We start from the raw sequence: 15,146 nt of genomic DNA, 5'->3' as shown, positions 1-15,146 counted from the left end.
GTTAATAACAATAATAATAACAATGTCGCTGTGGCGTGGTTAATGTGCAGGTCACATGATGGAAATGGAGCCTTGCTGGCGCTTTTTGCAGGTTTTTTCAGAAGGCTTTCTCGGTGGAATAGGTGTGTCCCATCACGTGCATTCTTAGCTACCTTTTGTTTTTCTGCTTTTATATCTTTAGAAGGCACAGAAAGAAAAAGAGATGTTTCATGTCTCACACAAGGATTGTGGATGATGGGCAAAAAAATTGCCCAAAAAGCGCATTTTTCCTTTAACATCACAGGCAGGCGAAAAAAAAGGAGCGCTTGATTTGCTCACTCGCACAGTACGAGTAATCTCACCTCATTGGAGTGTTTTTTTAAATTATGCGTCATCGTGGCTTTTTTTAAAGTTTAATTCGGATTTATCGGTACGATGTCATAATTCCCTCTATCGTGCACCCCTAGTTTGTACGTTTTTTGCGTTTATTGAGTCTTCTACGCCTTCATTTTATAAAGGTGCTGTGAAACGACGGGAAAAACCAATGTAATCCTTTTTCCGTGTTCCAAGTTTTGTACAACTTCATCCCAAATTCTCATGAGAACATGCCCGACACGTCTAACTGCAGTACGCGGCAGCACGTGCATGACTTGCTACACATTTCAATTGCATACAGTATGTCCTTACATGCCTTTATCACTCATCACAATGTTTCATGTGTTTTTTCCTTTTAGTCCACACTGGTAAGTTCAGTCATCCACCCCTCATCCACCATAAACCAGCAGTAGTATGTCGTCCATGTTTGCACGATGTGTGCTTTGGTTCTGTTTGGAAAAGGTAAATAATGTTCACCTTTGATCACTGAAGATTAGGCTGCATACTTCTGCCCTTCTCTCCTCCCTGCTCCCCCCCTTCCGCAGTGCCACCAGCGTTTGCCTTGCGCCCCAAGAACCAGGTGGCAGCAGTAGGCAGGACTGTCACCTTCCAGTGTGAAGCCAGCGGCAACCCGCAGCCTGCCATCTTCTGGCAAAGGGAGGGCAGTGAGGTGAGACTGACCTTCAACCTGCCCACTAGTCCTCGTGTAAGTAGAACACACGTGTTTATTTCAACTCTCCCTGCAGAGTCTGTTGTTCTCGGCGCCGCAGCCCTTCAGCCGCGTGTCTGTCTCCCAGACGGGCAGCTTGACCATCACCGATGTTCAGCATTCTGATGGTGGCCTCTACAGCTGCCAGGCTCTCAACATCGCTGGCAGCGTTATTACCAAAGCTCTGTTGGAGGTTACGGACAGTACGTGCCACCCTTCCTTGTTTAGTCCATACCAGAATACACAAACTACATAAATATACGCTGCAAGGTGAGTGAGGGACACTCTTTTTGTGGAAGATGTTGGTTCGAGGAGATATTTGAGGAGACGTTCACATGCTGACACCTTAAACTAGCGATCTCAAACTCCCGGCCATATTTTGTGGCCCCCTACTGCCGTCATCATTCGCTACAATAAAAAATGTCAGAATATTCTCGAAGAAGACCTGACATGACGCCTGGATGCATCCCGTCATGTAGAAACATATCAAACGGCCATATTTTCACAATAAAACTTCATTTTTGTATTCACAAAATAGAGTGAAAATATGTGAATTTAGTTAGTAAGCGGCTGACGCAGCAGCTACAATCCCCAAGCCCTAACCCTAACCCTAACCCTAAAATAGCACATTTCTCAACAGGTATTGCATCATTATAGTCGCACATTACTTACAGACACATAGCCTCCAAGGCAGAAGCGTATTATGTACCAAAAAGCGTCAGTTTGCTCTGTATTGTTAAATTTGTGTGCCTAACTGCATCACAAGCTCAACCCTATGAATTGTTGCGGCCACTGGGTGTCGCCACCCCCCTTTTTTAACTTAAAGCATATTCTAAAAATTCTTAAGTAATCATAACAATATCTTAAAGAGAAAACTTAAAAACACAGAAAAATCTGCAGTAATTTTACAAGAATGAAGGCAAAATATAAAAAGAAAAAAGCTGTCATCATCGTGAGGAAAAATATCATTTCAGTACAAAGTTGAAATATTAAAGAAAAAAAAACAGGATTTTTGAAAAGTCGTAATATTATGGAATTTTTGGGAATTTTGGAAAATTAGGATGCAGAAAAATAATACTGTGAGAATAAAGTCCAAATATTATGGGAAGAAATTCGTAACTATGAGAAGAAAATGTATAAGAAGAAAGTTGAAAATGTTTTTAAAACAGCAGAAATTAATAAAAACGCTGTAATTTAATGAAAATAAAGTGAAAATATTAAGAGAAAAAAGTTGCATTCTAACGAGGATTTTATGAGAATAAAACTCATAGAAATATGTGGAACTAGAATGTATTTTTAGTAGCATAGAGTTGAAATATTAAAGGAAAAAAAAATTATTTTTTAAATGTATAATTTTATGGGAATAAAGTCATCATATTATATTAACAAAATCATAATATTACAAAGAAAAGAGTGAAGTTGATATCAAGAATAGGCTTTTTCACCATCCAACTTATTAGCATATTGCAGCCTTTCCTTTTGGCTATGTGGGCCTCGCTGGAAAAGGTTTGGACACCCCAGGCTTAAAGGGTCCCTGACATGATTCCTCATCTTTGCTTGAATGTGTTTTATGTTGATTGTAATTATCTTCTACATTGTTCTATTTTGGAACGCAAATGGTAAATTAGCAAAATATGACATTTACATTTGATGGCGCCATGACGAGCTAGCTCTCTCAGTCTCATTTCCTGAAGTGACATCATTGGAGTGACACAACAAACACTTCTCAAGGTAGATGGCGGGCTTGGTTCAGTATCTTTTTCACCAAAATAGTAGTCGTGCCAAAATGTTGTATTGCTGCTGGATGTTCACAGCTTCTGAGTGACACTGTAAGTTCGCTTTCTTTTCCAAAAGAGGAACGTTTAAGACAACAATGGACGAAGCAAGTGCAGAGAACGAGGGACAGATGGACACCCACCTTGAGTTCTGTTCTTTGCAGTGATCATTTCACTGATGACTGCTATGAAGGAACACCTTTACAAGAAGCATTTAGCTTGAAAATACTCTATAAGCGCATTTTGAAAAGGATGCTATTCCGCCGGTACGCAGGAGAAATAAAGACAAGAAGCACAATGTCAAAGTTGCCACAGAGCAGAGTAAGTCATGTCTTGTTTGCATGCTATCTCCTCATAATGTCTATAACCACTGTAAACATCCTTTGTCTCGTACGCCACTAAGTTTGTTTACCTCCGATGGCGACACTTCAGGAAATGAGACCGAACAGCGAGAGCTAGCACGTCATCGCCGGCGCCATCAACTATATCATTTTTGCCAATTTACCGTTCACTTTGAAAAATGGAACGATGTAGAGCATAATTCCAAACGATATATGACATATTTAAGCAAAGCTGATGAATCACGTCAGGGTCCTTTTAATGAATGCTCATGTTAAATTTCCAAACTATAAATAAAAGTGTGACTCCGGACACAAAAATAAATATTAAAATAAAAAAAGCAGATGTGCTTGCGCCGGTGGTTTCACCGAAGCATCCGCAGTCGCTCCACGAAATGACCTGCGTGTTCACGTGTCCACGTCTGTCTGCGTTTGTTCATATTTGAAATGAATGAATGACAGGAAGCGCTTGCGGCTGTATCGCACATGTTTACAACGCATCCTCCACTCCTCATGCCGCAGCTTTAAAAGGAAAATGAGGGGCATCTCCTCTATGAAATCTGGTAAAGGTAATGGGAATAAAAAAATGGGGGGTGTTTTTTTTTTTTTTTTTCTCCATTTGGCTGTGATCTATTAGCACTCTACCCTCTCCCCATCCCACCACATCACTTTCATCCCCATTTGCAGGGCTGCATTTGTATGGAAATAACCCGCCGCTCTTACCTCTGGTGCTTTTCAAGGCATGTTTCCATCAACTTTTTGGGCTAGTCTATTTATTTAGAGCCCATGTCCCATTTCAGCAGCCTTTCAAATGTAAGCCTGAGAGTGGAGAGGGTTCTGTTATCTTAGTAAGCTGCCTCCATCAGTACCTGCTGTCCAATGAATGATTAGTTGCTCTGCTGGAGGGGATAAGTTGATTTCTTTTTCCTTGACTGGCTGCACAGCCTCCTATTGTTCTCTTGCTTTGGCAACTTTGCTTCCAATATCTTTCACATCTTATCTGTTTTTCATTTTGCGGCAGCATTTCATTGGGACGATTACTTTTTTACCCCTGGGAATAATTCACGTGGACGTCGTGTCAGACTTTTCAAATGTATAGCGCGCTCAGATGATATTAAACAGCAATTGGAAATAATGTAAATCCATTTCATTTATTCCAGACACCCACAAATATGAACAAAAAACATGTTTTACAGAGGATAATCATAAAAACAAAGCGGAATACAGTGGAACCTTGGTCAGCCTCATGAAAGTGTTCCAGACGGTCCGACTCGAACGGAAACGTACTTTAACCCAATCCATTTTTCCCATAAGACATCATGTAAATGCACTCGATCCGTTCCAGGAAGCCAAAAATGTTAATCAGGCGTGTCACTTAACGAGACCTGACGAAAGTTGAACATTACTTGTAAGAAAAGTACAATGAAAATATACAGTATATACTGTATGACCATATATTGCGATCTACTAAGTTCATTTCTACTATGTTACGCTCTGCGTGTATGCTAGCGGCCCCGTCTCCACCCACCGAGACAAAGAGACTGTATGACTGACAAAAGGGCTCACTCCATTCATACCCTTGTTCTATGGAACAAGGTGCTGAAAAGAATGCACAGAGTGAACACCCTTCCTGCCTGTTTGGAGGTGAGAGACGAGGAAAACAGACACGCATGCACATGACAATATATTGATATATATATATATATATATTGAACACTGCCTATGGAAGTTTATACCTTTGAATACAGTAAAATATCTAATATGCTAACATTAACATATTAACAGTGCTAACATGCTGTTAACATGCTAACATGCTAACATCTAACATGAAAACACTGTCTATGTAAGTTTATTCGAAAATAATAAAATATCTAACATGCTAATGCTAGCACCAAGTGTGTATGAACGGTAAAACCTGAGAAAATGGCTAAAATGACTGCCAGCACTTCCTGACTGTGTTCTTCTTCTACTGGTTTGAACAGGTAGCCTGTTGGTTAGTTTGAGCACTGCTGCCACCTAGCTAGAGGCTTGCGTATCATTCAAACATGCAGGCGGCTCATGCTAATGCTAAGCTAGTTCTGTGGAAAATGTTAAGCTTACTATGAAATGAGTCACAAGCTGACTGTCGGGTACCATTATACGGAGATTATCAGTATCATTATACATAAGATATCTTAACACATTTGTGGAAACTTACTTTTGAATGAACGTCGGCGAGGTGAGCCAAATGTGATGCTTTTCAACTTTTGACAGACATTGGGCAGAAATGCCGCCCATTTTGAACGTCTGACAGACCGCCCGCTAATCGATCAAATCCGAATCATACAAAAACTGGGGTGTTGGAAAACCAAGGTTTGAATGTGTTATTATCGTACCGTGTGTGGCAATGATGATGATCAGTTGAGGAGCAGCCAATTCATGACCAGGGGAAGGAATACATCTGTGAGGCATAATTTGCCAATGAAATATTCTTAGCATTAATCAAGTACCTTACCATGACCTCAATCCTGTTAAAGGTGGTTGGAGTGGCTGTTTGAGGTAAAAACTCTGGCAACGGCGACGGCGATCATTTAGTAAGTATATGAAATTAGGAACTAAGCTGCCTTGCTTCCCTTTCTTTCAGCGGGCTCGGAACAGCCTCCCCCTGTAATTAGACAGGGCCCAGTCAATCAGACGGTTCCTGTGGACAGCACCGTGGCGTTGAGTTGCCACACATCTGGCACGCCTCCTCCTACGGTCCACTGGAAGAAGGACGGTGCGGTGCTGTCACCGTCGGACTCTCGTATGTCCATAGCAGAAAGCGGGTCATTGGAGATTCGCTACACAAAGGTAGGGGACCAAGTGGTGCATCCATAACCTTGCTCATTGTAGGCTAAGTAATATCTGATATTTCCTGTGGATCTCCTCAGCTCGGAGATACCGGCTTCTATACTTGTGTTGCTTCCGGTCCCAATGGAGAGGCATCCTGGACCGCACACTTACAAGTGGAGGGTATGTAAAGCTTGCTTAAAGGGACTGTTCAACTAAAATATGTAAGAACGCCACCAACGGCTAGCATACTGTACGTTAGCCGAACGTGGTTAAAAGAGTGGACAAAAAATTGACAGAAAAATGCTGGACAAAAAATGCAGTAATGCCTCGTTTATCGTGGTTAAACGGTTCCAGACCCGTGATAAGTGAACTTCCGCAAAGTAGGATTCCTTATATTTAAAGGGAATATTTTGGTAGTAAAACCCGTTTATGACCTTCTAAATACGTTTTTTAACATTATTAAAGCCGTCTTGACATGAACAAACACCCCATAGTCACCTTTACCTTTTTACCTTTGCCATGAAATTGGAAACATGGTCCAACCAAACTCTCAGGTATTATTTTTCCATTTTTGTGCAACAGGTTGAATAATTTTGAAGATGGCACATCAGCCCAACTCATAACATTGTTAAACTGATCTTCACCCATGTAGATTGTTTTTGAATACAAAGTACAAAGTTTCTGGAGTGATGCAGACTGTGGTGAAGGAGACAAAGCTCTCAATTGAGCGGTGGATCTACGTTCCTACCCTCACCTACGGTCATGAGCTCTGGGTAGTGACTGAAAGGACAAGATGGCGGGTACAAGCGGCCAAAATGAGTTTTCTCCATAGAGTGGCTGGGCTCTCCCTTAGAGATGAGGTGAGAAGCACTGTCATCCAAGAGAGACTCGGAGTAGAAGATCTGCGCCTCCACATTGAGAGGAGCCAGATGAGGTGGTTCAGGCATCTGGTCAGGATGCCTCTTGGACGCCTCCCTGGGGAGGTGTTCAGGGCACACCCAACCGACCAGTAGGAGGCTTCTGGGAAGACCCAGGACACGTTGGAGAGACAATGTCTCTCAACAGGCCTGGGAACGCCTCGATGTCCGCCGGGAGGAAAGGGAAGTCTGGGCTTCCCTGCTTAGGCTGTTGGCCCTGCGACCCGACCTCGGATAAGCGGAAGAAGATGGATGGATGGATGTATGGATGGATGGATGGATGGACAAGGTGTCAATGGTTAATGTTCTGTACATATGTAATGCATTTACTTGCATTTGTGTGTCTCAGAGTTTGGGGTCATTGTCCAGACCAGTCTACCTTCAGGCCCCGACGTGATTCCTGGTGCCCCGACCAAACCGGACGTTACTGACATCAGCCCCAGTTCTGTCACTCTCTCATGGAAATCCAGCCCCAATGGAGGTGCCCCGCCCACGTCGTACCTCATTGAGGCATTCAGGTGAGATGCAGCATTCTCAGGAGGTCTTTGTCACATGCCTGCTGAGCTTAACTTATCGTTTCTCCTGCAGTCATGCGTTAGGAAGCAGATGGGTGACGCTAGCTGACCACGTGAAGACGCAGACCTTTGTCCTGAACAACTTGAAGGCTGGGACTGTCTACCTGTTTATGATCAGGGCGGTCAATGAATATGGCCTTAGTGACCCCAGCACCATCTCCGATTCAGTCCGAACACTCGGTCAGTGGAAACTTTGGATGTCATTGGTTAGCGCCATTTTGACTTGACTGATTTCCACAGCCTCGGCGCAGGTCTGACTTCCAGTTTAGTCAATAGTATCCACACTTTTAGATGGAACATAAACATTCTCCAGTTACAATTAGAGATGCACGATATCTTTTTTTACAAACCAATACTGATAACATTCTGCTTCTCAAGACCGATACGGTGTTGAAAAACGATATATATACTTTTTTCGTTAGATTAAACTGTAGTTTGTACACAAAAAAGGACTGGTATTGGCATCTCTGTGTGGAGTTTGCATGTTCTCCCCGTGCGTGTGGGGGTTTTCTCCGGGTGCTCCGGTTTCCTCCCACATTCCCAAAACATGCATGTTAGCTTCATTTGGAGACTCTAAATGGTCCATAGGTATGAATGTGAGGGTGAATGCCCTAAGTTATCGGAGCTATTCTTAATCGGTATTACATCATATCAGCCCGATACTTACCGTGCACCCCTAATTACGATATTGTAACAAATTAATCAATACATTTTTTTAAGTTTTTATGTTTTATTTTAATAAAAATAAATTATTTACTTAAAAAAAATAAACAAATGTGTTATGTTTTTAATAAACTAAAAAACATACAAAAATATATATAAACAAATAAAAAAAAATAGAGAAAAATAATATTCGAAAAAGAACGTAAACATAATTTTTTGCATCTTTTGTACCACCAGACAGCACTTCCACTGTGCAGGGAACGGATCCTCGTCACATCCAGAGGGAGTTGGGGGACGTGCTGGTCCACCTAAACACGCCCATTGTCCTGTCGTCCTCTGCAGTCCGGGTACACTGGTTGGTGAGTGAGCATTGCTGGTTGGTGAGTGAGCATTGTTGGTTGGTGAGTGAGCATTGCTGGTTGGTGAGTGAGCATTGCTGGTTGGTGAGTGAGCATTGCTGTTTGGTGAGTGAGCATTGTTGGTTGGTGAGTGAGCATTGCTGGTTGGTGAGTGAGCATTGCTGGTTGGTGAGTGAGCATTGTGGACATTTGGGCAAATCTTCAGACAATTTCTGCTCTGTTAGAGGATTAGGATGTGAAGAACAGCGGCAAAGACGTTTTTTGGTTTTTCTCCTGCCAAAACAAAGGAGAGTTTGTCTTTGGCTTCTCCGGTTACCATGGCTACGCTTTGCCATCAGTGTGCACCAGTCAGCGTTAATTAGTTTCTCAGAAACAGACAACACATAGAATGAGGAGGGGGAGGGGACATGTTGTAATATGGTCACGCAGAAGACGCAGCGAGAAGTGATAAATAAAAATCAATAAAATATATTCTGCTGCTAACTGAAGTCACGCAAAATTGTAGCAGCATAAAAGAACGGAATAACTGGTAGCTGTTACTGATTTTGTAAATAATTAGACATCACTTGTTCACAAGTGGCATGCGGTCAGGGGAGGCTGAGCCTGATGAAAAACTTCAAAAGACGAAAATGATGACATAACATGAGCATAATTCGGCCTACGTGTCGTTTGAAAATGTTTTAGGTCAAAGTGTTCAGCTCATTCAAGACACATTGGCCATCGGTCGGGACCCCACGTTTACTGTAATTTCTTATTTTCTGTGGCAATTTTCCCATTGAAAATGGGAATTTACAGTATTTGGTGCCTCCTACTGGGGGAAATCATTTCACATTGGTTGGTTCAATCCTCAGTCCTTGGGTTACTACTTAAAACAGGGGTGTCCAAAGAACGGCCTGGGGGCTATTTGGGGCCCCAGGAAAAAAACAATAATCTCCTCTAATTTTACAAGACTAAAGTTAAAATGTTAAGAGAAAAATGGTGTAATTAAAAAAAAGTTTCAAGAAAAAAGTCGTAATTCCATAAAGTAATACAGTGAGGGAAAAATATTTTATTAGCATGAACTAAAAATATTCAAGAAAAAAGACCTTTTTTAAAGTCATAATATAATGACAAACAAACAAAACAAGGAATAAAGTTGTTGGGAAATTAGGTTTGGGAAAATAACATAATATTATATATAATATTATTGGAATAAAGTCAGAGTATTACGAGAAGAAAGATGAGATGTTGGGAAAGTTATTAAAATAAAGCTACATCGGAAATGGGAATAAACAACAGAAATTTTACGAGAAAAAAGGTGCATTTTCAGGCAAATAAACTCGGAATATTATGAAGAAAAATAGTATTTTACCAGCATTTAGGTGTAATATTACGAGAAACAATCAAAGCAAAGAAGAAGTTGTCATTTCTGGAAGATTAGGTTGGGGGGAGAAGTTATAATAGTATGAAAATAAAGTCTAAATATTAATTAAGTCATAATTACGAGAAGGAAATTTACTTGAGGAAAAACTGCAGAAATGGAAAAAAACAGCTACAATTTTATGAGAATAAAGTCCAAATAGGAAAGTCAAATGTGGAAAAAAGTTGCCATTTTTACAAGAATAAATCAAATGAAATAACGTCATTTTAGCAGCATTTCACCTCCGTCTGGAAATATATCAAAATATCAAAGTTGCATCCTTGTTCACGATGTGGAAAAGCCTTAGGACACCCCCAGCTTAAAGAGTCACTCCAACGTCAAAATGTTCAGCTCATTCAGGACATGTAGGCTATCTAAAATAAATCCATAATTCTGATTTTTCTGTGACCTTTTTCCCCATTGGACACTTTCAATGTGGCCCCCTATTGATGGAAATTGTCTGCGTGTTTTGGGCAGGGGGGCATGGTTGGCGTGGTTGTCTCCCACCCTGATGCTTGCTGGTTCCATCCTCAGTTCTCATCGTGTTTCAACATTCATTCTGTAGTTCAACTTCAGCATTCACACGCAATTTCTACTGAAATCTACTTTTAGTTTATTTCGCTTTTTCTTGCTATCCTCTGGAAAAAAAACATCAGTGCCTCACCAGCCGTGAACTTCACCTCACGCCACTGCTTGGTCAGCATCCCCAACTTCTATCACCATATGTTTGTTACTGTTTTACGTCCCGTACTAAATTTCAAATAAAAGTTAAGACTAGTGCGGCCGTGCGTTTAGTAAATGGCACACTTGGATTTTTATTTTCTGTGTGGTCCCTCCACTTCCTCAAAGGCCACTCGAACACAAACAATGGCTGCCTTCAGTATTTTTAATCACGTTGTCATATATGGCAGACTATTTGATTTGTTTCTCATATCCTCTCAGCGAAATGCCAAGAGGTGAGTCCAGCATCCGAACGTGCAAAGCTGTAAGGGCAGACACCAGAATGAAATAGGAGAGCCATGAAGATCTATCTCTGCGAGGATGCTCATTCGCGTCGTTTCTGTTTGCGCTGGTATTGAAGTCTGCATCTTTGTGCACCAGGTGGAGCGTCAGTCGCCGTACATCCAGGGCTACAAGCTGCTCTATCGGCCCTCTGCTGAGCACGGCCAGCCCGAGGGGCAGTGGAGCGTCCTGGAGGTCCGCGCCCCGCAGAAGGACGGCGTGGTGATCAGTCAGCTCAAGAGGGGCGCCATCTACGAGTTCAAAGTGCGGCCCTTTTTTGACGAGTTTCAGGGCGCCGACAGCGAGGTCAAGGTGATCAGAACGCTGGAAGAAGGTGAATTTCTAACTTGTACTTTGCCGAGAGTCTGGAACGCCTCAGCCCGCAGCTGAGGGGTTCTAAGAGCAGTGGAACCTCGGTTTTCGTAGGATTCGGTTTTTGAAGCAAACGATTGCCACAAATACGTCTCGGTTATTGTACGGCCAAACAAACGCATCCACGCGCTGGTGACTCGGGCTCTGTGAAGGATGGATCAGGGTCCATTTTAGGAATGTCCATGTGTGTCCCTTGATTGCAGCCCCCAGAAGAGCACCCCAGGATGTTACAGTAACAAAGAGGGACACCAACGGCACTGCAGTCCTCATATCATGGAAAGCACCGCCCATCCCAGATGAGGCTGGGGTCATCCAGGAGTACAAGGTTGGAAAAAGAGCCCATTGCACCCCCTCCCAGCCCTCGGCACACTCATGTGCATTCCATGTCAAGTTTGAAGTGTGCCTTGGAGGTGCCGCTGATGCCGCTTGGTGCTGTGGGACGCGTCCCTGAGGTAATGGCTGTCATCTCGTCTCTTCCTGACAGATCTGGTGCCTGGGTAATGAGACCCGCTATCACGTCAACCAGTCGGTCGACGGCTCCACCTTCTCTTTGCTTGTTCCCGCTTTGGCACCGGGGATTCGCTACAGCGTGGAAGTCGCCGCTAGCAACGGTGCCGGACCCGGGGTCAAGAGTGAGGTCGTATTCTTCCAGTTAGGTGAGAGTATGCAGTAGGACACTTATTAGGACAATGAACATCATGCCTGTGAGAAGTGTGAGGTGGGCGTCCCCAGCTCGGAGGCACCAGGAGGTGCAGCAGCTTGAGAAAAATCAAGAAAAGTGCATTTGCAAAGCTAACCTAACGTCCATTACGCATCTAATATTACAAACTGGGGTCCTGAAAATACAGTGTCACAGTTTAGATATATTTTCCATAGAAAAATGACATTTTCATGCCTTTTTAACCTTGTATTGTATTAAAAGTCAAGTAATTAAACATATATGGTGCCTCATTTTCTGCTGTGCATACTTGGAAGCATATCAAACAAAAACAGCACCTTAAAATAAATCATTGACAATTCAGTTCGACACAGCAAGAAGGGTAATGACTCACAATTCATCAGTAGTTCTTATTTCCATCAAAATACTACTAAAAAACGATCTGCTTTTATTGTATTGCATCATATTACGCTGACTTATTTGATTAGGAATTTGAATCATGAGGATGAAAAATTTAATTTGCAGCTTGGGTTACAGCAGGCGTGTCCAAAGTGCGGCCCGAGGGCCATTTGCGGCCCGCTGGTGTTTTTTTATTGGCCCGTGGCACATTCTAAAAAAAATAAAAAACATTGCTAAAAAAAACAACTAAACTAAAAATATTATAAGGAAAAATAACATCATTTTAGTAGCATAAAGTTCAAATATTGAAGAAAAAAGACATTTTTTTAAGTCGGTAATATTATGAGAAGCAAACTAAATAATTTTTGTAAAATTAGGTTGTGGAAAAAGTTACAGGATTACAGCAATAAAGTAAAAATATTATGGGATTAAAGTCATAAGAAGAAATTTGACAAGAAAAAAGCAGAAATAGTTGGAGGGAAAAAACAACAGCAGAAATGGAAAAAAACAGCTGTAATTTTACGAGAATAAGGTCAAAATATTAACAGAAAAGTCGTATTCTAATCACCAAAAAAAGTCAGAATTTGACAAGAGTAAACTTGTAATATTATGAGGAAAAATAATGTAATTTAAGTATCATAGAGTGGAAATATTGTAAAAAAAAAAAAAAAAAGGTTCTTTCTATAAAGTTTAAATAAAGTTGTCATTTTCGGAAAATGAGGCAAGGGAAAAAGTTACAGTATTACGGGGTTTAAGTCATTACTAGAAGAAGATTTACAAAAAAAAGTTTGAATAGTTGGAAAATGTAAAAAAAAAATAACAAGAAATGAAATGGAAAAAACTGCTGTAATTTTACAAGAATAAAGTCAAAATATTAAGAAAAAAAGTCGTATTCTAATCATAAAAATAGTCAGAATTTTACGAGAATAAACTTGTAATATTACGAGGAAAAATTATGTCATTTTTGTAGCAAAGCGTGGAAATATTGTTAAAAATATGGTATTTTTATAAAATCGCCATATTATGATAAACACACAAAACAACGAATAAAGTTGTAATTTTCTGAAAAATGAGGTTGGGGAACAAGTTCTAATATTACGGGAATAAAGTGAAAATATAGAAATGAAGTCATCATTACAAGAAGAAAATTGACAAGAAAAAAGTTGAAAGAGTTGGAAAATTAAAGAAAAAAAGAACAATTCAAATTGAAAAAACAGCTTGGAAAATTACGAGAATAAAGTAAAAATATTAAGGAAATATTCTAATTGGAAAAAAAAGTTGTAATTTTACGAGTATAAAAAATAATTCAATTCTAGTAGCATAGAGTGAAAATATTGTTAAACAATATTAAGTCGTAATATTACGAGAAGCAAAAAAACAATCATAATAAAGTTGTCATTTTTGGAAAATGATGTTGGGAAAAATGTTTGTATTGTAATCAGGAATGAAAGTTGTCATTTTACGAGAATAAAGTTGTAATATTACCAGGAAAAATAATAGTAGCATGGGAAAAAAAACAGCTGTCATTTTAAGAGAATAAAGTCAAAACTTTAGGAAAAAAGTTGTAATTTCATAAGAATAAACTCGGTACAGTGATGCCATTTTAGCAGCATAGAGTGGAAACATTGTTAAAAATCTATTTTTATAAAGTTTGTTGCTACTTTATAAAGGTGTAACTTCTGGTCCAATTTTACAGGGAATAAAGTCAAAACATGTTAGGAATAAAATCATCATTACTAGAAGAAAGTTGAAATAGCTGGAAAATACAACAAAAATAACACAAATGGGGGCAAAAATGGCAAAGAGTGAAGTTGACATGAATAAGTCTTTTTCACCGATGTGACAAAGCCGAGGTGCAGTTCCTTTTTAAAATGTGGATGACTTCTTAGCGCGTCTACATGTGTTGCGTTACAAAACATCAAAGGGGCAAAGTTGGATCCTTTCATTTTATGCTATGGGGCCCTCGTGGGACAAAGGTTAGGACACCCCTGGCTTACAGGACGGAGGATTTTCCCACATGTCATGGTACGTTGGGGTGCAAACTAAGCCAAGACATTCTCCACGTTCATATTTGTCTCCAGCGCATCACACAAACATTGAAATGTGGATTGTGTTTGATCCTAGACTCTGCTGGCCAAATGATGGATCTGAGTGGAGAGAAGGACACGCTGTCACACATTTCTCACGTGCTCAAGCAGCCAGCATTTATTGCAGGCATTGGCGCCACCTGCTGGCTGGTTCTTATGATTTTCAGCGTGTGGCTGTACCGACACCGGAAGAAGAGAAGCGGCCTCAGCAGCACATACACCGGCATCCGGAAAGGTAGCCTGTTGTTCACGCGAATTAAAAACACTCATTAGTCGGTCAGCATGAAAGGGACTCACTGGCCTTCAATGCGCTGCAAGGATGACCTTTAGATGCTTTAGCATCTCCTCACTGCTCTGTTTGGCCCTCAAACTGCCCCGTTAACCTTTTCATGTGTCAGGGAGAGATAACGACCAATGCTAGCGTGCTTTTTAGCTCTAAGTACACTTTTAACTGATCATGTGTTAGAGCGTTAGAGGGTGAGGACTCGGGTTAGAGGGTGAGGATTAGGGTTAGAGGGTGAGGACTCGGGTTAGAGGGTGATGACTCGGGTTAGAGGGTGAGGATTAGGGTTAGAGGGTGAGGACTCGGGTTAGAGGGTGAGGACTCGGGTTAGAGGGTGAGGATTAGGGTTAGAGGGTGAGGACTCGGGTTAGAGGGTTAGGATTATGGTTAGAGGGTGAGGATTAGGTTTAGAGGGTGAGGATTAGGGTTAGAGGGTTAGGATTAG

At 41.0% G+C, this 15,146-nt stretch overlaps 1 protein-coding gene across 4 annotated transcripts in view; it reads left to right on the top strand.

Annotated features, from left to right (window-relative positions):
• Positions 1-15,146, top strand: part of LOC129168651 (roundabout homolog 1-like) — a 174,540-nt gene that overhangs the window by 148,282 nt on the left and 11,112 nt on the right. For all 4 annotated transcript variants that reach the window (XM_054754142.1, XM_054754140.1, XM_054754141.1 and 1 more), the window contains 11 exons: positions 900-1,024; positions 1,101-1,266; positions 5,800-6,005; positions 6,086-6,167; positions 7,254-7,422; positions 7,493-7,659; positions 8,380-8,501; positions 11,002-11,236; positions 11,478-11,599; positions 11,759-11,930; positions 14,456-14,653. In XM_054754142.1, the coding sequence (XP_054610117.1) occupies positions 900-1,024; positions 1,101-1,266; positions 5,800-6,005; positions 6,086-6,167; positions 7,254-7,422; positions 7,493-7,659; positions 8,380-8,501; positions 11,002-11,236; positions 11,478-11,599; positions 11,759-11,930; positions 14,456-14,653 (1,764 nt within the window). The remainder of the gene's footprint in view (positions 1-899; positions 1,025-1,100; positions 1,267-5,799; positions 6,006-6,085; positions 6,168-7,253; positions 7,423-7,492; positions 7,660-8,379; positions 8,502-11,001; positions 11,237-11,477; positions 11,600-11,758; positions 11,931-14,455; positions 14,654-15,146) is intronic.

The sequence above is a fragment of the Dunckerocampus dactyliophorus genome, chromosome 16, assembly GCF_027744805.1.
Source record: "Dunckerocampus dactyliophorus isolate RoL2022-P2 chromosome 16, RoL_Ddac_1.1, whole genome shotgun sequence".
Taxonomy (NCBI): Eukaryota; Metazoa; Chordata; class Actinopteri; order Syngnathiformes; family Syngnathidae; genus Dunckerocampus; species Dunckerocampus dactyliophorus.
Note: the sequence above shows the minus strand (reverse complement) of the source record. Positions and strands in the feature narration are given on the sequence as shown.